The 27058-nt window shown below is 44.1% G+C and overlaps 1 protein-coding gene across 5 annotated transcripts in view; it reads right to left on the bottom strand.

Moving 5' to 3' along the window:
* The window catches only part of SHANK2 (SH3 and multiple ankyrin repeat domains 2), a 582141-nt gene that overhangs the window by 442820 nt on the left and 112263 nt on the right, over positions 1-27058 (bottom strand). For all 5 annotated transcript variants that reach the window (XM_056527699.1, XM_056527698.1, XM_056527700.1 and 2 more), the window contains one exon: positions 6250-6478. In XM_056527699.1, the coding sequence (XP_056383674.1) occupies positions 6250-6465 (216 nt within the window). In that variant the 5' untranslated portion in view covers positions 6466-6478. The remainder of the gene's footprint in view (positions 1-6249; positions 6479-27058) is intronic.

Below are 27058 nucleotides of genomic sequence, written 5' to 3'. Positions count from 1 at the left end.
AGCAGCCCCTTAGACTCCTGCCGTGACCCTTACAAATATTGCTCCTTGAATAGAACATGTCCAATACTTGAGGCCCCTCTGTCCTGATCCCCTGTATTAAAAGCAGGTATCAGTCTTGTATATGTGACCTATTGATGTAAATATACGCCTCTGTTCTTCTCCATTCATACACACGATACAATACCTGCCCTATATTCCCAGCCCTAACATTTTTTCAGTCATTCCTTAGAGACTTTACAAGTAAGTATATTACATTTCTGTAGCTCGGAGGTTAAGCTTTCTCTGATACTAGTTTTATTGAATCAATAGCTGTACACAAAATCATCAACTACATAAAGAGTTTTCTACAGGGAGCATCGGACCTTGAAGCAATCTGAAAACGTTTTAAAAGGGCTCAATGAATATATAGTCTCTATACTTAAAATCCAACACTTCTCCATTTATTGTGCAGCTGATAGCAATGCATTGTCTGGAACTATAGTCTATAGTTATAGAAGAGCCCCCTCAGCTCAGCGCATGGCAATGACTGGAAGCCCCATAGAGAATACATGGACCGCTGGCTGCACATGGCTGTCTAGTTTGACGAGACACACACGTTCCTGATCCTCCTGTCTCTGTTGAAGCTAAGCTACGTATCTGGCAGTGTGCCATCCTATCTTGTACAGTGGTCCCTCAAGTTACAATATTAATTGGTTCCAGGACGACCATTGTGTAAAACGAAGATTCAAATAGGCCATACAGCACTCCATGGGCTCCTGGGTACAAAAATATGCAAATCAGCTCGTCACAACACCTTCACAGGTAGTGTGTCCTGCAAATAGCTCTGGCTCCAGTTAAGAAGTCTCAGAACTGATTGGGATTTATGCCAAGCCAGAACTCTCTCCAGAAGGAAAGAGGACCCATCTGCAGACAGCTGTTTCGGGGTGTTTGCCCCTCGTCAGTACAGAGCAGGGTTTTCTGGGTAGTCACAGGCCTCTCACCTCAGCCAAGCCAGAAAGCCCTGCTCTGTACTGATGAGGGGAAAACACGCCGAAACAGCGGTCTGCAGATGGGTCCCCTTTCTTTCTGGAGACAGTTCTGGCTTAGCATAAATCCCACTTAGTTCTGACACTTCTTAAAGGGGTACTACCGTGCTGACAACTTATCCCCTATCTAAAGGATAGGGGATAAGTTGCCTGATCGCGCGGGGTCCCGCGCGATCTCACACGCAGCACCCCGCTCTCATCAGGTCCCGGAGCGAACATCCGCTCCGGGTCTGATGACGGGGCCGGTGATCGCGACTTCACAGCTTCGCCACCATGTGACGTCACGCTCCGCCCCTCAATGCAAGTCTATGGCAGGGGGCGAGACAGCTGTTTCGCCTCCTGCCATAGACTTACATTGAGGGGTGGAGCGTGACATCACATGGGGGCGGAGCCTTGACGTCACGATACTCCGGCCCCATGATCGGCAGTCATCAGACCCGGAGCAGATGTTGGCTCCTGGGCCTGATGAGAGCAGGGTGCTGCGTGCGAGATCGTGGGGGTCCCCAGCGGCGGGACCCCGTGTGATCAGGCAACTTATCCCCTATCCTTTAGATAGGGGATAAGTTGTCAGCACAGTAGTACCCCTTTAACTGGAGCCTGAGCTGTTTACAGGACACACTACCTAGGTGTGATGAGCTGATCTGCATATTTTTGTACCTATATATCTACAAAGTCTCGTCCTTTATTAAAAAATATGTACTTGTCTGTAGTTCCATCCCACACCCCCTGAAGTTACCTAATTCGTATTATTAGGACTTAGGAATTGAAAATCTGTCTAAACACATTCTCCGGGGGATGAGCTTTTTGCTGCCGACATGGAAGTTGAGAAGCTAAAAACAAGCCAAGTCATTGAATGCTGACTAATAGTCGTGTAGGCCCAAGTCTGATCTACTTGCCGAATATATCACTGAATCGCTTCCAGGGATTGTTTACTTGGATGATACCATTATGTTGGGAGGGTGCCGATGTAATGTCAGCGGGGTTCAGCCTGGGTGGTGAAGGAACGCTTATGTCTATATCCTATGTATATGTCTTATCGTATTTTGCCCAAGAATGCTGACACTGCAAGGTAACACAAGGGTTAACCACGCTTTATACACATCTGATGTACAGGTCTTTTTAGAGTGAGGTCCCCTGTCATCTAATGTTTCCATATATAATGTGTGCCAATGTGTCTTTTATATGATAAAACCTGGTAAAATCTTCTACCTCACCATCCCCAGGAGACGTTCCTGCTCGCAGGGATAGTGAGGATATATATACTGTAGTATAAAAGTGCCCCCCGCCGCCCCCTTAAAGGGATATTCCAGGAAAAAACTTTTTTTTTTTATAACAGATTTGTAAATTACTTCTATAAAAAAATCTTAATCCGTTCAATAATTATCAGCTGCTGAAGTTGAGTTGTTCTTATCTGTCTGGAAACAGTGCTCTCTGCTGACACCTCTGCTTGTCTCGGGAACTGCACAGAGTAGAAGAGGTTTGCTATGGGGATTTGCTTCTAAACTGGGCGGTTTCCGAGACGCGTGTCATCAGAGAGCACAGACAGAAAAGAACACCACAACTTCAGCAGCTCATAAGTACTGAAAGGAATAAGATTTTTTAATAGAAATTACAAATCTGTTTAACTTTCTGGAGCCAGTTGATATATATAAAAAAAAGTTTTTTACTGGAATACCCCTTTAAGTAGTCTCCTGGATGGAGAGCTATACTCACCTAGTCCCGTTTTCTGCACTGTGATCATGCCCACTCAGCGGGATTGACGGCCCTTTACTATAAAAAAAAACACTGTAATACCCCTTTAAAGATGTGCTCTCCATTTCTTACTTTATCATCTGTCAGGTCATCTATATTAGACAAACTTATTTGCTTGAGAATGTTACCTTAAAGGGGTACTCCACTGGAAAACACATTTTATATATATATATATATATATATATATATATATATATATATACATACAGGTCTCAAGTCCTGTAGGAACGCATGGGAACTAAGTTCCTGCACTTTTTCCACAGCAGGAACACAGTTCCCATTAGCAGGAGTTCTGCAGGTCCAGCACTTGAGTGGAAATCTTGTGTGAGTTCCTGCACTTTTTTATCCCCAGGACTTGACCCCTATGTGTGTATGTGTGTGTGTGTATATATATATATATATATATATATATATATATATATATATATATATATATATATATATGTATGTTTTTTTTTTTTTGTTTTTTTTTATCAACCGGTTCTGGAAAGTCTAACAGATTTGTAAATTACTTCTATTTAAAAAATCTCAATCCTTCCAGTACTTATCAGCTGCTGTATAATCCACAGGAAGTTCTTTTCTTTTTGAATTTCTTTTCACTCTGACCACAGTGCTCTCTGCTGACACCTCTGTCCATGCCAGGAAAATGTCCAGAGCTATGGGGATTTGCTCCTACGCTGGACAGTTCCTGACATGAACAGAGGTGTCAGCAGAGAGCACTGTGGTCAGACTGAAAACAAATTCAAAAAGAAAAAGAACTTCCTGTGGAGCATACAGCAGCTGATAGGTACTGGAAGGATTTAGATTTTTAAATAGAAGTAATTTACAAATCTGTTTGACTTTCTGGCACCAGTTGATTTAAAAAAAAATGTTTTCCAGCAGAGTACCCCTTTAAGGTCCCCATACACTTTAGTGAAAAGTTGAAAGATCCCCACTAATTTTGGCGTGACTTGATGACTCTTATACAGAGTTTGCCAACTAAGATGCCTCCAGCTGTCCCAAAACTACAACTCCCAGCATGCCCAGACAGCCTTCGGCTGTCTGGGCATGCTGGGAGTTTTAGTTTTGCCACAGCTGGGGGCCCCCTGGTTGGGAAATGCTTTTTCAATATATATGGAGTCCTTACAGATGATGTCGGTGGAGAAAAGGTTGGGCAGTGACTTACCTTGCTTCTCCCCATTTAAAACATGTGAACGTTATGCCAAGCTGGTCGTTTATGTGTATGACGTAAACAAGACAGACCGCTGTTGGCTGAACTCATGTTTGGCCAACAGCTATGAAAGGCAAATTAAAGGGGTATTCCGGTATTTATTTATTTTTTATTTGACTATGCTACAGGGGCTATAAAGTTAGTGTAGTTCATAATATAGTGTCTGTACCTGTGTGTGATGTTGGTCTCGCAATTCTTAAGTGATCTTTGCCCCGGATATTTATTTTTAGAAGCATACAATAGGAGTGGTGTCTCAGTCCTTTCCCAAGTTGCAGTGTGGCCCAAAACAAAACATCACTAGTCAGGTGTTGAAAGAGAGCGTGTCCGTACTTCAGTGGGTGGAGCGACCGCTGGGTAGGAGGGAGATCATTCTTCACAGGGCTGCAGGGAATTGTTGTTTCAAGCACCGCACGCATAAAAGGGAGCCTAGCTGTGCTGCAATGGGTGAGGTGGTAAATGTGTGGGAGGGAGATTAGTCACCTCCCACCTAGAAAGACAGGACCTTGGGGATTGTAGCTGGAGGGAGGGTACAGCCAGTTCACACAAACAAGCCAGAACAATTATGGGGGACACAGGACACGGCCATTTACCACTAACACAAGCACGGATCCTTGGTAAGCATGTCTATTATTGGCTGCCAGGTAATTAGTTAAGTCACCTTATGTTGGATAACCCCTTTAAGATAAAGTGAGGAGGAAAGAATCAATTCACTGTTCCTATGAGTGATACCAAAAATGGCAACAATGAAATCTGGAAGACTGTATACCAGTTTAAAGAGGTTATCTACCATAAGGTGATTTTAGTACGTACCTGGCAGGCAGTAATGGACATGCTTAGGACGGATCTGCGCTTGTCTTGGGGCTAAATGGCTATGTTGTGAGATTACCATAACACTGTGGCTAGCTTTTTGTGAACTGGCATTTCCTGTGTGAGTTTTCTTCTTTTGCCTACAAATCCCATAATTCCATTTTCCTCCCTCCCACACATCAGCCACCCCACCCATTGAAACATAAATGAGCTGCATCCATTCAAAAGACCTGTGGTTTTCAATCAGGGTGCCTACAGCTGTTACATTAGTTGCAGATTGATCTCTCTCCCACCAAGCGATCCCTCTACACATTGAAGCAGACAGGCTCCCTGTCATCAGCTGACTAGTGAGGTCAGGTCTCGGCCGCATTGCAACCTGGGAAAAATCTGAGACAACAGTCATTTTGTATGCTGGTAAAAATAAATATTGAAGTGAAAATCACAGAAGAATTGTGTGAAAACCGTCACACACAGACACTATATTATCAACTACACTAACATTACAGCCCCTGTAGCATAATCAAATAAAAACAATTCCTGGACTACCCCTTTAATTTACTGGTTAGTTAAAGTAAAGCAAGCAACTACAAGAGACTTTATAATACCAAAAGGGTTGTCTACACCAGAAAACTGCATTCAGGTGAAGGAATTGGCTTCCAGTCATCTTATTCAGTTCTGCAGCACTCTAATTCCCAAAAGGGACAATGAATAGTTAAAACCTACACAAATTCCTTGTACTGCTATGAACAATGCTTTGCCTTAACAGGTTACCCTAACCCAGCTTCTTCTCTTTCACTACATATCCACACAAACACAGTTTAGAGAATGAAAATATTTTCTGATCTTACTGGAAAAAGGGAAAAAAAAACAACTCTAGAAGAGCACAGAGACGGCTCTGAAAGTACATCGCTTCTACAAACACTTTACCTTCCAAAAGTTTTCTGACAAAATGGTCAAACCTCTAAACCACCACCACCCCGCCGCCGCCACCACTACCACCACCTCCAACTCCTCCGCCGCCACCACCACCACCTCCGCCATCACCTCCGCCACCACCACCACCACCGCCATCACCTCCGCCACCACCACCTCCGCCACCACCACCACCTACGCCACCACCACCACCTACGCCACCACCACCACCGCCATCACCTCCGCCACCACCACCTCCGCCACCGCCACCACCGCCATTACCTCCGCCACCACCTCCGCCACCACCACCACCTCCGCCACCACCACCACCTCCGCCACCACCACCTCCACCACCACCGCCACCACCACCATCACCTCTGCCATCACCTCCGCCACCACCACCACCACCTCCACCATCACCTCCGCCACCACCACCTCCGCCACCCGCCATTATCTCCGCCACCACCACCACCTCCGCCACCACCACCTCCGCCACCACCACCACCTCCGCCACCACCACCACCACCACCTATTCAAACTCACCGTTTGCTGAAGATCAGGAATTACAATCCGGATGACCATAGTGTTGGTCTGGATATCCTCCAGCCTGCTGGTTGGACGCTCGGCCGTGGCCCTGATGGTGTCGTAGATGGTCTCCTCTTTGGAGCTGTCTGATTCGGACTCCATTGAATAGTCTGAAAAGCTCTGCGCCATCTCATCTTCACTGGAAGTGGGACTGCGGGGCATATTCAGCGTCATTCACCGTGAATTGCTACAATAAAATAAAACAAAAGTTTTATTAAAACAAAAAATAAATGTTATATAGGCTTTAGTTTTCTCAAACTGTAGTTAAAGGAGCTCTCCGCTGCCCCAGCATTCATAACATTTTGTTCCGAATGCTTGGAGCGGAGCGGCGGGGTAGTGACGTCACTATCACGCCCATCATGACGTCACACCACACACCCTCAATGCAAGTTTATGGGAGGGGGCGTGGTGGCAGCCACGCCCCCTCCCATAGACTTGCAATGAGGGGGTGTGGTATGATGACCATGATGTCACGACCCTTGCTGCCCACACCCAGTTTTTTAAACCAACATCGGGTGCTAGATAGGGGATAAGATGTCTAGGGGCGGAGTACCCCTTTAAAGCGTACCTGTCATAGCGCCAAAAAAAATTATGATTCAGTATGTTACTAACAAGGTCATGCCAATGTTTTACATGTCTTTTTAATTTGTCTAGCTAGGCTATTTGGCTCACAAATCCACCTGATCCGCTGCTCACTCCTGCTCACATCCACTGCTCAGGAAGGGGCGTGTCTGAGGGAAGTACAGAGCCCGCCCTCACTCACCAGGCATTCACTTTCTCCCTGAGTCTGCTGTGCTGGGTCTCTTTTCCCAATCACTGCAGGCTGCTCTGTAACCCCCTCCTCTCTGTTATCATGCTGCAGTCTGATAGGACAGGATTGAGCACAGAGGAGTGTTAGTCCGGACCTTATTTCTTGGGCTTCGTCCCTGCCTGACAAAGATGATGCTGCAGCCGGACAGGATTATGTTCTGGATGGTAGGGGCACGCCTGATGAAGGGACCTAAGAGGTCTCGAAAAGCTTGTATATCTTCTCAGTTGGCCAATAAAGGTATCATCACTACTCCACTTATCTCCTATAATTCCAAATAGGAATTTTTTTGCTGTGACTTCCTAATCCTGCTATAGACATGAACATAAAGAGTGTCAAAGGCACAATAGCTGGGAGGTGAACCATTGTCTGTTCCTATGATGAAGCTGTCACAGGTGTCCTGCTGCCTTCCCATACAGACACTATGACAGGCGATGAACATGGAGTTCTGTATACACAGATCAACACCGCCCGAATAACACTTGTCATCTATGGAAACAACACAGGGCAATAAAGAGTTGGGTCTGTGAAACGAAAAAAATAACTGGTGCCAGAAAGTTAAACAGATTTGTAAATTACTTCTATTAAAAAATCTTAATCCTTCCAGTACTTATTAGCTGCTGAATACTACAGAGAAAAATTATTTTCTTTTTGGAACACAGAGCTCTCTACTGACATTACGATTACAGAGCTCTCTGCTGACATCATGACCACAGTGCTCTCTGCTGACACCTCTGCCCATTTTAGGAAGGGTCCAGGGCAGTATATTTTTGCTATCGGAATTTTCTCCTACTCTGGACTGTTCCTAAAATGGACAGAGATGTCAGCAGAGAGCACTGTGCTCGTGATGTCAGCAGAGAGTTCTGTGTTCCAAAAAGAAAATAATTTCCTCTGTAGTATTCAGCAGCTAAAAAGTACTGGAAGGATTAAGATTTTTTTTAATAGAAGTAATTTACAAATCTGTTTAACTTTCTGGCACCAGTTGATTTAAAAAAAAAAGGGGTACTCCACTGGAAAAAAAAAAATTTTAAATCAACTGGTGGCAGACTTCACCACACAGGCTTGAGCGCCATTACAACCTACCAAGACGCCGAGACCGTGGATGACCTTCTCCCCTTCTAAGGTTGGGTGAGTGAACTACATAGAAAGATCCGTTATACAAGTTTGCCGACCGCCGAGTCGCACTACATGCCACCTAAGCACGGGCGTTTAAACAACCAGCGCTGCATCAGTGGGCAGGAGACGCAGCACTCCAGCGCTTCTCCGGCCCCATAGGTTTTGCCAGTGTGATCGGAGTTCTTTCATCTTTATTGATGGAACCTTTTCTGGCAGTTAATGGACTATTGTCAAGTGACTTTGGCTATTTACAAATATTGATTTACTATTTGCTTTTATTGTGTGTATATATATATATATATATATATATATATATATATATATTTACATTGTGTATTACATTCCCCCATTTTCTTACAATTTCCCTTCACCCCCCCCCCTCCCAACTGCACTCATCCACAACATCACTCACTCCCAACTCCATTGCTCTTTAGAGTCCTCGAGAACCAATACACCCTTTTTATAGATTAGTAAATGACTTCTATTTAAAAATCTTAATCCTTCCAGTACTTATCAGCTGCTATATTCTCCACAGGAAGTTCTTTTCTTTTTTGAATTTCTTTTCTGTCTGACCACAGTGCTCTCTGCTGTCACCTCTGTCCCTGTCAGGAACTGTAGAGTAGGAGCAAATCCCCCTAGCAAACCTCTCCTGCTCTGGACAGTTCCTGGCATGGACAGAGGTGTAAGCAGAGAGCACTGTGGTCAGGCAGAAAAGAAATTTAAAAAGAAAAGAACTTCCTGTGCAGCATACAGCAGCTGATAAGTTCTGGAAGGAATAAGATTTTTAAATAGAAGTAATTTACAAATCTGTTTAACTTTCTGGCACCAGGTGATTTTAATAGGTGAAGAACCCTCTGTGGACTCCTGGTCACCCAGGCTATTACACAGTGTATTGGGTCTAGTGTGGGTGAATATTGGGTCTAGTGTGGGTGAATATTGGGTCTAGTGTGGGTGAATATTGGGTCTAGTGTGGGTGAATATTGGGTCTAGTGTGGGTGAATATTGGGTCTAGTGTGGGTGATCAGGCTGAGAGTTTCCCTTTAACTCAGAATTTTCTTATAGGGTTTGTAAAAAATAAAAATGGGCTATCAAAAAGCGACATTATTATGCGCCGATCAGCCTCAGGTAAGAACGATTACAGACACGTGCTGGGGGAACCGTCTAGGTGCAAAATGTACTATTTGCTAATTTTACCTTCCGTAACATCACAGGTTAGTTAAAGAAAGTCCTGAACCTTTGAAGAGGAGACTACGAGATGCCCTTTTCCACAGTTCTACTTTCCTTTAATGTCTTCCTAAATCTGCGGCGTGTTTAAGCTCCCAGAGGATCACAAATCAAAGGTATCCGCCAATACCTGTTTAACTTAACTCCGCACATCAGCGTCTTCAATCAGAAGCTGTGAATTAAAGAGGCGACAACTCAGGCATCAATTGTTATGAATTTACAGGAGATAATCCTTTGTAACCCCAATCATTAAAAATAAAATACTGGAAGGCTGAAGGGTCTATGGAGATGTGAAGGGAGCCCCCAGGGGACTCGGCAGATGACGGAGAAATATTACTGCTGAGCATCATTTTAATGACCGCGCCAATTTTCATTTTTGCTTTTTCCCTTTTTCCTCCCGGCTTTCTTATAGCCAAAACTTTTATTTTTTTTTTATCTACAGCCATATGAGGGATTGTTTTTTTGCAGGACCAATTGTATTTTGCAATGACACCTATCATAATACTATAATATATACTGCAGTGATTCCCAACCAGGGCGTCTCCAGCTGTTGCAAAACTAACACTTCCAGCATGCCCGGACAGCCGAAGGCTGTCCGGGCATGCTGGGAGTGGTAGTTTTGCAACAGCTGGAAGCACCCTGGTAGGGAACCATTGGTATACTGCGAAACAAAAACAAAAAAGTACGAGAGATAAATAAAAATAAAATATTGTTGTTTTTAAACCCTTAAAGAGTACCTGTCACCAAACTAAACTTTTAATATATTGTTCCTTATGTAAGTATGAGACACTTTGCTATTTACTTGCAATTAGAATTCTCAACAATTATATGTTTTTAATGTGATTGAAAAAACAACCACTAGGTGGCTCTGTTCTCTTCCCTGCCACAAGTCAAACAGTTAGTTTGGTCTCCTCCCGACCTGGCAGGAGACCAAACTCAGGAAGTGCGAGGCATGGCGAGGCACAGCTCTTACAGGCTTCAGTGATGTTGCGCCTGCTGGGGAACGCCCACTTTATCCTGCCGGGAGCTCACACGATGTGAGCAAGGGGAAAGGTATGATACAAAGATTTTTAAAGCTCAGAAAAAATGTTTAAGGGCAGGAGAGGTGTTAGAACTAGTTAGGGAATATAATCGGAGTTAGTTTAAAAAAATATGGTTTGATGACAGGTACTCTTTAAGGACCAGGGGTGTAAAGGTACGCCCTGATGTCCTGGTACTTAAAGCGTACCCGTCAGATCCAACAAAATTTTTTTTTTTTTATATATATCACTCAGTACCTAATCCTGACCATGTACATCTAATGTTTATGTGTCTAGCACCTTTATTTATTTTTTTATTACCCTTTTAATTTAGCTCACTAGTCTGAATTCCTCTCAAAGGGAGGGGGTGTGGCCTCACTGTGCAGGTCTCCGCCCCCTCCCTCAGTATGCTGTCTGCTCACATCTCCCCTAGCATTAGCAAAACTACAACTCCCAGCTTGTCCTCACTGACAGTAGTGGGACACAAGATGACAGTGGGAGGATTTTTCCTCCAGCCCTGCGCTCACAGCTGTCAATCAAGGAAGTGTGTCCATGACATAGGTGATGACGCATGGACACAGCAGGAATAGTATGTGTCAAAGCAGGCGGGGGGGCAGTTGTTTGACTGAATGAAATACTGAAAATTTTCTAATGAAAGCAATTGCAAAATATATTGGTTTTTCATGCTTTACAACATATCAAAAGTTTTTGTATCTGACAGTGCCCATTTAAGGACCCATGGTGCACCTGTACGCCCGTGGGAATTCCAGTCCCCGACGCTCGCAACACAAAAAAGAAATTCAAAAAGTACAGAATTTCCTCGGTAGCATACAGCTGCCAAAAAGTACTGAAAGGATTAAGATTTTTTAATAGAAGTAATTTACAAATCTGTTTTACTTTCTGGCACCAGTTCATAAAAAAAGAAAAGTTTTCCACCGGAGTACCCCTTTAAAGTAAAATTTTGTAGTCAAGATAGTAAATGAATTTTCGTTGAGTTTAAATTCCCATGAATAAATATGTGTGTGTGTGTGTGTGTGTATATATATATATATATATATATATATATATATTTATATATATATATATATCTCTAAATGAGTGTTATTTTCTCCCCTCCAGTCGCAGTGGGACTTCTCCGTGATATTCTGCTTAATATACAGCATATGTTGGGATTAACATTTTTGGAAAGATTAACATTGAAATGCGAGTTGAAAGAGAAATGTGTGAAAATGCAAATTATGGAGGTTGATATCACCAAGCGTTACCTCGATAAAGAGCACTGGCATCTACAGTAGCTGTATCCTATGTGTCAATTGTGAGCTTCAAAAAGACATTTTTTTGTAACCTAAGGGTAAAACAGTTTTCGGGAAACATATTGCAGTTTTTTGGAGTTTTTATTTATTTTAGCCAAAACCAGAAGAGGATTGAAAAGCATGGGAACTATAAAGGAAGGGGGTTATTCTAAGATTAGGGTCTATTCACTCATCCACAACACAGGTTATGGCAAGTGTAGAACCGGTGGAAGTCCGACCGCTGGGACCCCCACTGATCACAAGAACAGATGTCCTAGGTGTCCCAGGAGTGATGGCCTATGGAGTATGCACACTGTTACTCCATATGCGAACACTATGGGACTGCCAGAGATAGCTTAACCCCTTAAAGGGGTAGTCCACTGGTGAAAAACGTATCCCCTATCCTAAGGATAGGGGATAAGTTTGAGATCGCGGGGGGGGTCCGACCGCTGGGGCCCCCTGCGATCTCTCTGTACGGGGGCCAGGCTCTCCGACCAGATAGCGGGTGTCGACCTCCGCACGAAGCGGCGGATGACACGCCCCCTCAATATATCTCTATGGCAGAGCCAGAGATTGCCGAAGGCAGCGCTTCGGCTCTGCCATAGAGTTGTATTGAGTTGTATCCGCTTTGTGCGGAGATCGACACGCCCCCTTCCCGCAGGCTGTCGGGGCTCTGTACAGGAGATCTCAGGGGGGCCCAGCGGTTGCGATCTCAAACTTATCCCCTATCCTTAGGATAGGGGATAAGTTTTTCACCACTGGACTACCCCTTAAGGACTCAGGGTTTTTCAGTTTTTGCACTTTCGTTTTTTCCTCCTTACCTTTTAAAAATCATAACCCTTTCATTTTTCCACCTAAAAATCCATATTATGGCTTATTTTTTGCATCACCAATTCTACTTTGCAGTGACATTAGTCATTTTACCCAAACATTCACGGCGAAACAGAAAAAAAAATCATTGTGCGACAAAATCGAAGAAAAAACGCCATTTTGTAACTTTTGGGGGCTTCCGTTTCTACGCAGTGCATATTTCGGTAAAATGACACCTTATTATTCTGTAGGTCCATACGGTTAAAATGATCCCCTACTTAAATAGGTTTGATTTTGTCGCACTTCTGGAAAAAATCATAACTACATGCAGGAAAATGTATACGTTTAAAAATGTCCTTTTCTGACCCCTATAACTTTTTTTTATTTTTCCACGTACAGGGCGGTATGAGGGCTCATTTTTTGCGCCGTGATCTGAAGATTTTATCGGTACCATTTTTGTTTTGATCAGACTTTTTGATCACTTTTTATACATTTTTTAATGGTATAAAAAGTGACCAAAAATACGCTTTTTTTTGGACTTTTGGAATTTTTTTACGTGTACGCCATTGACCGTGCGGTTTAATTAATGATATATTTTTATAGTTCGGACATTTACGCACGCGGCGATACCACATATGTTTATTTTTATTTACACTGTTTTATGTTTTTTATGGGAAAAGGGGGGTGATTCAAACTTTTATTAGGGAAGGGGTTAAATGATCTTTATTAACACTTTTTTTTAAACTTTTTTTTGCAGTGTTATAGCTCCCATAGGGACTGCACACACTGATCCTTATACTGATCATTGTTATCCCATAGGGACCTATAACACTGCACACTCAGATTTCTCATCCTGATCACAGGCATGTATTAACACACCTGTGATCAGTGTTATCGGCGCTGCCCTGTCTGGATCTCAGGCACGGAGCAGTCATTCGTCGATCGGACACAGAGGAGGCAAGTAGGGTCCCTCCCGGTGTCCTGTAAGCTGTTCGGGACGCCGCGATTTCACCGTGGCGGTCCCGAACAGCCCGACTGAGCAGCTGGGTTACTTTCACTTTCACTTCAGATGCGGCGGTCAGCTTTGATCGCCGCGTCTAAAGGGTTAATACAGGGCATCACCGCGATCGGTGATGTCCTGTATTAGCCGTGGGTCCTGGCCGTTGATAGCCACCGGGACCGACCCGATATGCCGCGGGGACACCGAGTGACCCCGCGGCATATCGCGGGAGTCGGCGGAGGACGTACATATACGTCCTTCGTCGTTAAGGGGTACTCCACTGGAAAATGTTTTTATTTTTAAATCAACTGGTGCCAGAAAGTTACCCAGATTTGTAAATTACTTTTATTTAAAAATCTTAACCTTTCCAGTACTTATCAGCTGCTGTATGTTCCAGAGGAAGTTCTTTTCTTTTTGAATTTTATATCTGTCTGACCACAGTGCTCTCTGCTGACACCTCTGTCCATGTCAGGAACTGTCCAGAGTAGGAGCAAATCCCCATAGCAAACCTATACTGCTCCGGATAGTTCCCATAATGGACAGAGGTGTCAGCAGAGAGCACGGTGGTCAGACAGAAAGGAAATTCAGAAAGAAAAGAACTTCCTGTGGAGCATATAGCAGCTCATAAGTACTGGAAGGATTAAGATTTTTACTACGTAGCCATCAAGCCTCCTCCCATAGACATGAATGACGTGAAGAATACAAAAGCTCCAAGCTTCCGTGTACCGGACGTCGCCGCTGCAGTGGTGGGACTCCCCACACCCCAGTGGTGGGACGCCCGCGACCAGACATCTTATCCCTATCCTTTGGATAGGGGATAAGATATTTTTCTGCGCAGTACCCCTTTAACTGTGAATCAAATCCTGGGGTGAAATCCAACATCTTGTGTAGTTTTTTTTCAGTCACTGTTTGCTTCTGGGTCTTTCTAATCACTCCCCCTCCCACTCCTCACCCCCATCTTTCAAAGATATGTATGGGCACCATGTAACTCGATCACTCAGTGAAATAAAAGTTTTTTTTTTTACAAGAGGAACTTTAGCTGTGTATTAGAATGAATAAGGGGTCTGAAGAGGAGAAATAACCATTTTTCAAGGTATATTACAAATTTTCTTATATATTTCCTTATAATATTAATTTGGGCCACAGCAGAACTCTCCATGCTTTGCTATTTCTATACTTCCCATTCACTTTTATGGAAGTTACAGAAACACTGAAACACAGCAAGCTCCACTATTTTCGCAATCCTGGCCACTTCTATGTCAATTCCCTGCCAGTGGGGTTTGTATGAATATTTCATAAAGTGTAAGATCAGATATCCTTTGAGTATTAGCTTTCTACATTTTTCCCACTGAATTAAATGTAAAAAGTTGAACAAAAACTAGGTTTAAATATAGAATTTTTTTTCGGCCTGACCAGAACTTGAAGAACCTGAGCAGCAGTAACCAGGTCACAATGTAAGATTAGAAACTATTGACTGCACACGTATATTTAATAAAGGAAGAAAAGAAGCAGATTACACAGTGCAATAGGCAAAGTAGGGCAAAGGTATTAAAAACCTTTGTGAGGCTAAAACTTTATCATTTATCATTGGCCAAATCGATCTAAATTGCCTGAAGAAGTCATGGAGCACAGTGTTCGCTGCATTGAGATGAGATCTTCCGCCATTAAATATAGTTGGTGTGGTTTGCAAGATACAGTTTACACACTGATTTATGATATGCGACCTTGGAAAGTGGCGTACAGTTTTGCGTAACGACCACCACAGTAAGGACCAGGTGCAGACACCCACACCGAGCTGACTTACAAGTGCGCTGTATATTAGCTCCATAAACATTAACCAGCATTTATCATATTTTGATAGATGCCAACCAGCTGCGCCAGGCACACTACTGCCCCAAACAGGCGGAAAAAAACTAAAGTTGCACATGTTAATAAATTACCTACTAAGGTGTAAACTATATTGATGGGGTGTTCCCATTATAGGCTGTAATATTGCTTCACTATACCATAACATTGTAAGCAGCGGAGATCAGAACTCTGAACCCCCCCGGCCATCCAAATTAACCAAGTACCTTTAGAATTTTTTTCTTGTACAGTAAGGGGCTACACCGGGAACATGAATGGGGCCTTATTGCATATTCCTGTATAGTGGGTGGTCACAAGGAGAGGGGATGTAAATACAGCTGTGACCCTTTCATTCTAAAAATTGAAGGGGCATCGTATGGTCCCCAGTAAGCAATAAATGGAGGGGGCATCTGATGGTCCCCAGTAATTGATAATTGCAGGGGGTATCTAATAGTCCCAAGTAATCAATAATTGGAGAGGGCATCTGATGGTCCCCGTAATTGATAAGTGGATGGGATATCTCAGTCAGAAGTAATCAATAATTGGAGGGGGCATCTGATGGGCCCCAGTAATTGATAATTGGAGGAGGTATCTGATGGTCCCCAGCAATCAATAATTGGAGGGGGTATCTGATGGTCCCCAGTTATCGATAATTGGAGGGGGGTATCTGATGGTTCCCAGTAATCAATAATTGGAAGGGATATCTGATAGTCAGAAGTAATCAATAATTGAAGGGGGTATCTGATGGGCCCCAGTAATCGATAATTGGAGGGGGTACCTGATGGTCCCCAGTTATCGATAATTGGAGGGGGTATCTGATGGTTCCCAGTAATCAATAATTGGAGGGGGTATCTGATGGTTCCCAGTAATCAATAATTGGAGGGGGTATCTGATGGGCCCCAGTAATCGATAATTGGAGGGGGTATCTGATGGTTCCCAGTAATCAATAATTGGAGGGGGTATCTGATGGTTCCCAGTAATCAATAATTGGAGGGGGTATCTGATGGTCCCAAGTAATCGATAATTGGAGGGGAATCTGATGGTCCCAAGTATAAGATAATTGGATGGGGGTATCTGATGGTCCCCAGTAATCAATAATTGGAGGGGGTGTCTGATGGTCCCAAGCAATCGATAATTGGAGGGGGTATCTGATAATCCCCAGTAATCCATAATTGGAGGGGGTATCTGATAATCCCCAGTAATCCATAATTGGAGGGGGTATCTGATAATCCCCAGTAATCCATAATTGGAGGGGGTATCTGATAATCCCCAGTAATTAATACAATCCTACCAATATGTCATCATTTACTATAGTGGGATAAAGACTATAGAACTGCATTCAGTCCAGTGTAAATGGGCAACCACGTGCAACACAGGTGACCCCCTTTTATAACATGAAGACAATATGGCATATGGACGAGGGGGAGGTGGTTTAGGTGGGACCAAATTCAAAATAAAAATGAGATTTTGCCAAGAATTCAGGCATAGAACCCATAAGGCTTATGATGGCCACCATGAAGTTCAGCCTTTTGCATTGGCCCACCATTGGATCAGCTCAGATGCCTCACAAACACTCTATATAATTCTGCTTGGGTAAATTACAAGTCCCGGTCTCAACTATACACTGTGACGGAAATTACCAGGAAATATGTGAAATACTGGTTCAGTAAAGCTGCACTGACTTATCCGTTGATGCCCCAAGATACGCTGTAATACAAACCACACACCGTAAAGCCAATGGGGACTTATTCTTGCAACAGAAGACGTCTCAGTGACCCTTGAATGCAATAAGGTTATGTTTGCACACAGATAACAGTGTCCTGCCAGCCGTGGATGAACATTTATATAATATGTTGGCAGTAAAATCATTTCGTGGAAATAAATCAAACAAAATCAATAGGCTTTTTATAGTATCACAGATTACAAGACTCTCTCCGAATATATATGGAGAGATAACAGTGCTGGGGTTCTGTGATTTCTGGGATAATGTGATCATTAAATTAGAGTTTTCATAAAGCAAAAGTATTTGGACATAATATAAAAGTCAGAATCAATGATGTTCTGGCAGCCGGGTCCCCTCCCCATAATAATACGTCAGTCTGATTGACATCTCATAAAGGTTTTTTTTTTTTTATTTTTTTTTAAGGGGTACTCCACTGCTCCGTGTTTGGAACAAACTGTTCCGAATGCTGGAGCGGGCGCCGGGAGCTCGTGACATCACAGCCCAGCCCCCTCATAATGTCATGCCCCGCCCCCTCAAAACAAGTTTATGGGAGGGGGCGTGATGGCTGTCATGTCCCCTCCCATAGACTTGCATTGAGGGGGTGGGGCGTGACATGAGGGGCGGGGCTATGACGTCACAAGCTCCCAGTGCCGGCTCCAGCATTCGGAACAGTTTGTTCCAAACACTGAGCAGCGGAGTACCCCTTTAAGGCCCATAAGGCTGGCTTCAATGCATTGTTGTTTTCCCCCCATTGTTCCCCATTATGTTCTGTCATTGGACAATAAAAACAATAAACATAAGGCTAGATGGACTTTAACTGGGTTACCGTACTGGACAGGATAGTGCAGCATGGTGTGTTATTCTGTCCAGAAGTTTGGCAGGATCTACAACACAGATTTGCACCATCGCAAACAATTTATAGTTTAAAGGGGTATTCCAGGAATTTTTTTTTATGTGACTATGCTACAGGGGCTGTAAAGTTAGTGTAGTTCATAATATAGTGTCTGTACCTGTGTGTGACGGTTTTCTCACAATTATTCTGTGATTATCGCCCCAATATTTATTTTTAACACCATACAAAATTACTCAGGTCTCGGGATTTCCCCAGGTTGCAGTGCGTCGAGACCTGACATCACTAGTCAGGTGATCAGAGAGAGCCTGTCCTGCTTCAATTTTGCAACAGCTGTAGGTCCCCTGGTTAGAAAACACTGTATTTCAATGGGTGGGGTGGCTGATGTGTGGGAGGAAGATAAGCATGGAACTGTGGGATGTGTAGTTTAGAGAACAAAATCCAACAGGAAACACCCAGTTCTGGCAGGTAAGTACTAAAATCACCTTACGGTGCATAACCTCTTTAAATGTATTCCAATATATCTAAAATGCAAAAGGTCTTGATTGGAAGACTTCCTAAAGTTTTGTGCCTACAGCTCATATGCAGACCTATGCTTCTTCATGGTAACAGACAACAAACAAACCCTATGTAGTCTGATCCTACAGACTTTATTTGTGAAAATTCCATGAGAAATTCCAAAGTGTGTACGGGGCTTAGAATGGTCTTGGGTAAAACTGTAGTAACATAGTTTGTAAGGCTGGAAAAAAAACATATGTCCATCAAGCTCAACCTATTATCCGGCACTAGAGGAAGAAAAAAAAAAAACCCATGAGGCAGAAGACAATTTTCCTCATTTCAGGTACAAAAATTTATTCTAAACCTGGCATCAGGATTCATCCCTGGATCAATGACCCCTGTCGTAACTGTAACCTGTAAATATGTTTACACTCCTAATGTGTATCAAGGCGCCTTTTGTTCAGAACTCTTTTACTGAATTCACCATGACCGTTTCCTCTGGCAGAGAGTTCTATAGTCTCACTGCTCTTACAGTAAAGAACCTCCTGTCAGTGCTGGTGTAGAAACCTTCTTTCCTCTAGACCAGTGGTTTTCGAGCTGGGGTACAAGTTCCCCCAGGGGTATTTAGCAGCTCTCTAGGGGGTACTTGAAAAAAGATCAGTAATGACAGCTACAACCACTGGTCACTGCTTCTAAAGTGGTCAGGGAAACTTTAAAAGAAATAAGCCATGGCTGTTGGTAGGTGGACTTCACAGCACCTAGGAGCAGAGCAGGAGGACATCAGAGGAGAAGAGCGGGTACCAGGCTGTTGTGGGCAGTAACTACAATAAACATGGGTGCTCCTGCGGACCAGGGGCTTACTGCTATAGTCAGTCATATTCCCCAGACTAAAAGAGCAGTGAAGTAGCTAAGTGGGGCAGAACGGGTGCCTACAACTATATATGAGGGCATTTTGGGGGGCTGGTATGGGGCCTACAGCTATACATGGGGGGCACAGAGGGGGTCTTACTGTATGGAGACATAATGTAGGGCAATACACATTGGCATTTTGGAAAGAGGTGGGTATTGTACTGGAGAAAGAAGCCTAAAATGTTTGCTTGGCTGGTTCTGTGAAGACAAATGGAAGAAATGGTAGAAATCTTAATGGCGGTCTAGGCCAGATATGGAAGAAAAGGAAAAGTAAACAACTCTGATCAGAGAAGACATCACCTGTGGGTTGAGGGACTGGGGAGATAGGAAGAGAAGCAGGGGGCCTGGGAAGAGGATATCGAGTAAATAAAAGTGTATAAATGGGGGGAAAAAGTCGGTGTGTCTTATACGGCGAATACACCCCTATCGCGGCGGTCCCTGCGGCTGGGACCCGCGGCTAATACAGGACATCACCGATCGCGGTGATGCCCTGTATTAACCCTTCAGACGCGGCGATCAAAGCTGACCGCCGCGTCTGAAGGGAAAAAGACACTAACCCAGCTGTTCAGTAGGGCTGTTCGGGACCGCCGCGATTTCACCGCGGCGGTCCCGAACAGCCCGACTGAATAGCCGGGTTAGTGCTTACAGGACACCGGGAGGGACCTTACCTGTCTCCTCGGTGTCTTCTCCGTTCAGGGATCCCCTGTATGGCCGTCGCTCTCCTTCCTCGTCATCACGTCGTCGCGTACGTGTGTCGGCGTGCGTAACGACGTGATGGCGGCGACGGAGAGCGAGGATACCCGGCCGGCAGCAGAGACATTCCGGAGCGACGGGGACACGGCATCAGCGATGGAGCGACATACAGGGCAGCGGTGACGGGTCCGGAGCGGCGGGGACACGTGAGTATTACCTCCTATGCAGTGGTCTTCAATCTGCGGACCTCCAGATGTTGCAAAACTACAACTCCCAGCATGCCCGGACAGCCAACGGCTGTCCGGGCATACTGGGAGTTGTAGTTTTGCAACATCTGGAGGTTCGCAGGTTGAAGACCACTATTGGGTTCAAAATCTTTATTTTTTCAGATTTTGCACCTAGAAATTGGGTGCATCTTATACGCCGGTGCGTCCTATAGGGCAAAAAATTTGCACAAAAAAAAATCCCCCAAAAATTCTCTAACTTGGGGGTACAATTTTTGAGAATGGGCTGTAAAGGGGTACTCAGGCAAAAAAAAAGGTTGGAAACCACTGCTCTAGACGTAGAGGGTGCCCCCTTATAGGTACAGCCTTGGGTCTAACTAGATCATGGGAGAGATCTTTGTTTTGCCCTTTATATATACTTCTACATATAATAGGATCACCCCTTAGCCACCTTTTTTCAAAACTAAATAACCCCAATTTCAATAACTTTTTTGGGTACTGTAGTTCATCAAATCCATTCTTTCCTCTGGTAGGCCTCCTTTGAAGACGCCCAAACTCTACTATGTCTTTTTGTGCACTTGTGCCCTATACCTGAAGCTGAAACCCCCCACTGATCATAAAGTGGAGGAATATCCTATAAATCAGATGGGAATACCCCTTTAACAAAGACAAGGCTTGACGGGAGACTGTTATTTACTGCTGAGGTGTTTCTTTTATATGAAGAACCCAATCCAGGAAACCATTCAGAAACCATCCAGGAAGAATTAAGCGACACAACATATTATTTTAAAAACTAAAATCCATACGAAAGCAATCATTACATCATTCAGGTTTTTACAATACGTTGAATTACGAGAACTTGTTCAGCTAGTGAAAAGGCAGTGAGCAAAAAATTCCCGTTTTTTCTTTCTTTTGTGAGGGAGCGTAGAGAATCTTTCTGTATGTAATGGGAGCCGAGACGGCGGAGACAGGTACATGAATCGCTACCTGATTGCTGAGTAAGTGAAATCCTATTTTAACACAGACAGTGATTGGCCATTTGATCACCACTTCTGCACTTGAAAGACGACTAAGCAGTGATTCATGTGCCCGTCAATGTTCTCCATGGTCCGTAAGACAATCCGCCATTAGCCGCTCAATGCTTTCATGTAGAACATGCACCATAATGAGAGTATACAGTTAAGAGGAGCTGACACACCACACTGCCTCAAGGAGCCTAGATCGACGTATACCAGCACATATTGACAAAAGTATTGAATTATGGATGTCATTCAGTTTTTTTAAGGTGTTCGTCACATCCAGGGATCAGTATAGACCTGGATCTTGCCCCAACCACTATCCCTACGTACTTGGAGCATCCGCCCTAAATAGCAGCCTCAACAGGCAATGGTCCCTACATTGGACACGTGCAGGGGCGTCAGAAGTGTCAGACAGTCCAGATCAGCAACAAATGGTAAAACAGTACTAATACAGCACACAAGGGGTAAACCAGGAAACAAGAGGAAACCAAGAGAGCAGTGAACTAAACAATCAGAGTCACAAGGCAAAGTCAGGGCAAGCAATGGTTCAAACCTATAGAGTAGTGCAGAACAAAATCGGAAGGCAGAAGCAAAGTCAGCAAATTGGCAAAAGGTCAGAATAAATAGGATAAACAGGGTAAAAACCTCTATCATGGGTGCAGGTGTTCAAACAAACCAAGTTTAAAGATTCTGCCTCTGGGATATTTTATTATGGCATTGTGCTTGGTAATGTAAGACTAGCATGCAACTTCTTGAAATGCCATGAAACTCTGAAGGGCAGTTTTTGTTATGCTAAAAGGAGTCTGCAACATGGTGAGCCCCAGGTGTAGCTACCATCAAGCACACCTCTACAGTTAGGTCACCATTTATTCAGTCCTATCCAAGTCTGCTAGCAACAACTATCTTTACGGATACATATCACCAAAGGATACGTACAGAAGAAAAGGGTCACATTAAAGGGAATTAATCATAGATTTCATTGCACATCTTCACTGGGTAACATTCGGCCTCAGGTTCTGATCGAGTGCCAATCCAAGCCATTGGAAGACTTCTCTTGTACGTGCCAGCAGGAACATGTCATAGCATTGTCCAGAGTAGGTGGAGGGAAGTTTACATAGGTTCACATGGTTCAACCCTCGTATATATTCTCAGGCTAGGTTCACACAATTCCAGCCAGATATTCCCAGTGTGGACATTGCCATCCCCATAGACAGCTGTGTATTCTGCTTGGATTTCGCCAAGAGAATGACCAAGAACGTTCTATTGGCTGCAGAATTTCAGCGGCAGGAACTCTGCCGCTGAAATTCCAAAGTGCAGACTGTGAAGTGGAATCTCTTTGACAGCAATAAGATTCTGCTGCACCAGAATTTCCAAGCTTAATGGTGTATTTACGCATACAGTATTCTGCACAGATCTGATGCGCAGTATTTTCTGAAGCAGATTTCAATGTAAACTAAATGACTGAACACAGATTGAAATCCTGCGCATCAAATCTGCGCAGAATACTGTACGTGTGAATGGACCCTAAAGGGGTACTCCAGTGGAAAACAATTTCTTTTTTATCAACTGGTGCCAGAAAGTTAAACAGATTTGTAAATTACTTCTGCATAAAAGTCTTAATCCTTCCACTACTTATCAGCTGCTCCAGAGGTAGTTCTTTTCATTTTGAATTTCTTTTCAGTCTGAGCACAGTGCTCTCTGCTGACACCTCTGTCCTTGTCAGGAACTGTCCTGTTTGCTATTGGGATTTGTTCCTACTCTGGACAGTTCCTGACATGGACAGAGGTGTCAGCAGAGAGCACTGTGGTCAGACTGGAAAGAACTACACAACTTCCTCTGGAGCATACAGCAGCTGATAAGTACTGGAAGGATTAAGATTTTTACATAGTAGTAATTTACAAATCTTTTTAACTTCATGGCACCAGTTGATTTAAAAAAATTGTTTTCCACCGGAGTACCCCTTTAACTTAACACGTGAATTTGGTCTTAGGTATCCAAAAAACCACCAACTCACATGATATAAAATGTGTACTGCAAATGTCACACATTTCCACCCTGCGGTAAGTCTCCTACTCTGGTTAAATCTCTTGATCGTCTCTGCACGACCCTGGCTGCCCCATGAGAAATGTGCGCGTTTCATTACTTAGCCTTTCTATTACCCGCTTAATAGAATCATCAGTGACAATATTGTCTTAGCGACTGGGAAAGGAACGTGCCTTATTAAATAATACAGTACTGCTGGAGTAAATGCGGCTCTGGTCCATCGGGTTAATGTCCAGCTGTGCCTGTCATACAAAATATCTAATTTAGTGTAGACAAAAGCATAAGTATTCATTTCATACAATCGAAATGTCTTCCTTGGTCACCCACCTGCAACTACAGCCGTAATAGAGAAAAGGTAAGATTAGACGGAACGCATGGAAACCTTTACTGCACTATATAAAGTCACTGGTCAACCACAACCTGAAATGCAAGAAAATCCCCCCTTAGCTGAAGACAGTGGAATACAGTATGCACTGCATGATAAATGAACCAAAAAATATAAAAATGGCAAGTTAAAGTGTACCTGTCTTTAGCAAAATCCTTTTATATCATGTAGATAATACCGTAGATAATACCAAAGCATGACCAACCAGCTTGGGGTGTTGTGGTTGCTAAACCAACGCGTTTTACAGAATCATGAGTACCCGGCCCCGCAAGCATGCATTGTGCATATCGCCTAATTAGGGCTGGGCGGTATGGCCAAATATGTGTATCGCGGTATTTTTGGAACTTATGGCAGTTCCACGGTATAACGGTATCCCCCCCCCCCAAAAAAAAAATTAATTATTAGCCCAGCACTGCCCTGTCCCCATTGGGGTAAATACTAACATATCACCCGCAAGCGATGCCCTCCTTGTCCTCCTGTTTGTTGCGGCCGCCGGTGCCGACACTATAGCGGTATCCCTATGCCCGGGCTGCAAAAGGTAAACAAAAATAAACTTTAACGCATGATCCTACGTTGGCCTCACGCTCTTCCTGGGGACGTGAACGTCGGACAGCCGTCAGCCTATCACCGGCCGCAGCGATGTTCTGCCTTGGCCAGTAACAGGCTGAGCCCACTGTCATGTAAGGAGCCGGCTTCTTACATGACAGTGCGCTCAACCTATCACCGGCCGAGGCGGAACTTCGCTGCGGCCAGTGATAGGCTGACGGCTGTCTGACGTTCCATTCCCTTGGAAGCCGGTCCGGACCGAAGGGGAAGGCGAGTTAAAGTTTATTTTGTTTACCTTTTGCAGCCTGGGCATAGGGATACAGTATAGAGCAATTGTCTTTAACCTGCAGATGTTGCAAAACTACAACTCCCAGAATGCCCGGACAGCCAACGGCTGTCCGGGCATGCTGGGAGTTGTAGTTTTGCAACATCTGGAGGTTGAAGACCACTGGTATAGAGAGTCAGCACCGTCGGCTGCAACAACCAGGAGGACGAGGAGGGCTGCGCTTGCGGGTGACATATGTGAGTAGTACCCCGATGGGGACAGCGCAGCGCTGGGCTAATAACAGTGCTCGCGGGTCACATATGATTAGTTCCCCGATTAGGGGACAGCGCAGCGCTAGGCTGACAATTCATTCATTCACGAGGGGGAGGGGCCAAACCGGTATTGCGGTATGGGTTAAAATTCATATCGTGCAGCACAAAAACTTCGGTATTCGGTGTGAACTGGTATACCGCCCAGCCCTACGCCTAATATTCTGTGCAACACATGAATACGGTCTCAATCCAGAAGGTGGCAATTTCCAAACACGGTTCTAATCCCCCTTTTTAAAGAAATGCCTTCCCTTTAAAAGGACCACATAAATTGTAGCAGCAGTATGACTTTAACATAAGATCCTGAATACTGCAATCTTCTATATAACTACCCAAAAATCTTCTATGGAAATGTTTTACTGGGGTTCACCAATGGAGAAGGAGCACTCTTACCAATCTTCCCATTTGTACCACCAAAGGTCACCAACCCAGTCCTCAAGGCCCACCAATGAATTGTTCAGGATTGGATTTTATCCCTTTTCTATTCCAATGGAATAACTGGGGGGGGGAAAAAACAGAATGTTGGTGGGCCTTGTGGACTGGGTTGGACACCCCGGCTAAAGTCAATTTCTGTCAGACGGACTCTCAACCTGCACTACTCAGGCAGCGACTCCCCGTGTCCTACTTGTCTCAAACTCAAGCAGGTCTGTTCTGTATCTAACGGGGCAGCATCCATTGGCATTACATGTGGTCACTATCCACTCTTCTCAAAAAAGGGGCAAAACAAGGGGTAATTAGGTACCATCACAAAGGGGCAGCTGTGGAGACGCGTTAGTAGGGGCACTACTGAATACAAAGAAAAAATTCAAGAATACAGTAAGTAATGAGAGTTGACCACCTTAGGCCATGTTCACATGGCCGGAAATGTGTGTGATGTCCGCCCGGAAACACAGAGATTTGAATGTTCTGGTGGGTACTAAGACCGCTCGGAAATGTGCCGTCTTATAGATGGCAATGCATTTTCTAGAAGAATATGCAGAAAGATGGTGGGATCAGAATTTCCGAGTGGATTATTTCTGCAGAATTCCACTTAGAATGTTCATCATGTGAACAAAGCCTTAGGCTAAGTTCATCTTAGGGATCAAGAAAAATTCTGACCGGAGATTCCAAGGGCAGCCAACGCCATCTAAATCAGCAACTTGCGGACACTGCCATCTCCATAGACGGCAGAAGCTTCGCCACTGAAATTCCCCAGTGTGCACTGTGTAGTGAAATCCTATTGATAGCAATGGGATTCTGCTGCACCGGAATTTCTGAGCGTGATTTGTAAAAAGAATTACACTGGGAAATTCGTATGTATGAACCTGGCCGTACATGTTCTAGAGGGGGATTTGACATAGCACACAGAAGGCACACAGAAGGCGCACAGAAGTACAGCAAGGGGAGTCCAGTGATGGCTCCATACAAAGCAGTAGTCAGAGTGCTATGGTGATTTAAATAGTAGCGGTCAGCAAATGAACTTTTCTTAACGAACTCATGCTATGTTCCCTAACTACTCCTAACACTCCTCCCACCCTTAAAAAAATAATTCAGAGCTTTAAAAAGCTGTATTCTTCTTGCTCACATAATGCAATCTCTCAGCAGGAGAAAATGAGCGTTTCGCAGCAGGCGTGACATCACTGAAGCCAGCTGGGGAACCACTTCCTCCCTCACATCGTTGCAGTGCTATGATGAATAGAAGACCTCAGGCTCTGTGCAGCCGTCAATCAGGCTCTGTGCAGAGAAACACTTTCTCAGTTTGGTCTCCTGCCAGGCCAGGAGAAGACCAAACTCACTGTGTTAATTGTGGCAGGGAACAGAATAGAGCCACCTAGTGGCAGTTTTTTCTATTACATTTTAAACATATTTATGTTGATAATTTTAAAAGCAAGTGAATAGGAAAGTGTTTGCTAATTACACAAGGAACACTATATTAAAAGTTTTATTTGGTGACAGGTACAATTTAAGTCCAGTTCAGTAGAACCACAGGACGATGTGTTGGAGATGCAGCTGTAATATGGGTATTAATAGTATTATCCAGGAATAGAAAATAGAGATAATTTCTTGCAAAAACAGTGCCACCCCTGTCCTCAGGTTGTGTGCAGTATTACAACAGCTCTATTCACGGAAACTGAGCTGCAATAACACACACAATCTGGGGGCAGGGTTGGTGCTGTTTTTAGAAGAAAT

Source organism: Hyla sarda, chromosome 6, assembly GCF_029499605.1.
Source record: "Hyla sarda isolate aHylSar1 chromosome 6, aHylSar1.hap1, whole genome shotgun sequence".
Taxonomy (NCBI): domain Eukaryota; kingdom Metazoa; phylum Chordata; class Amphibia; order Anura; family Hylidae; genus Hyla; species Hyla sarda.
The sequence above is the reverse complement of the archived record's forward strand: the minus strand, read 5'-3'. Positions and strand labels throughout refer to the sequence as shown.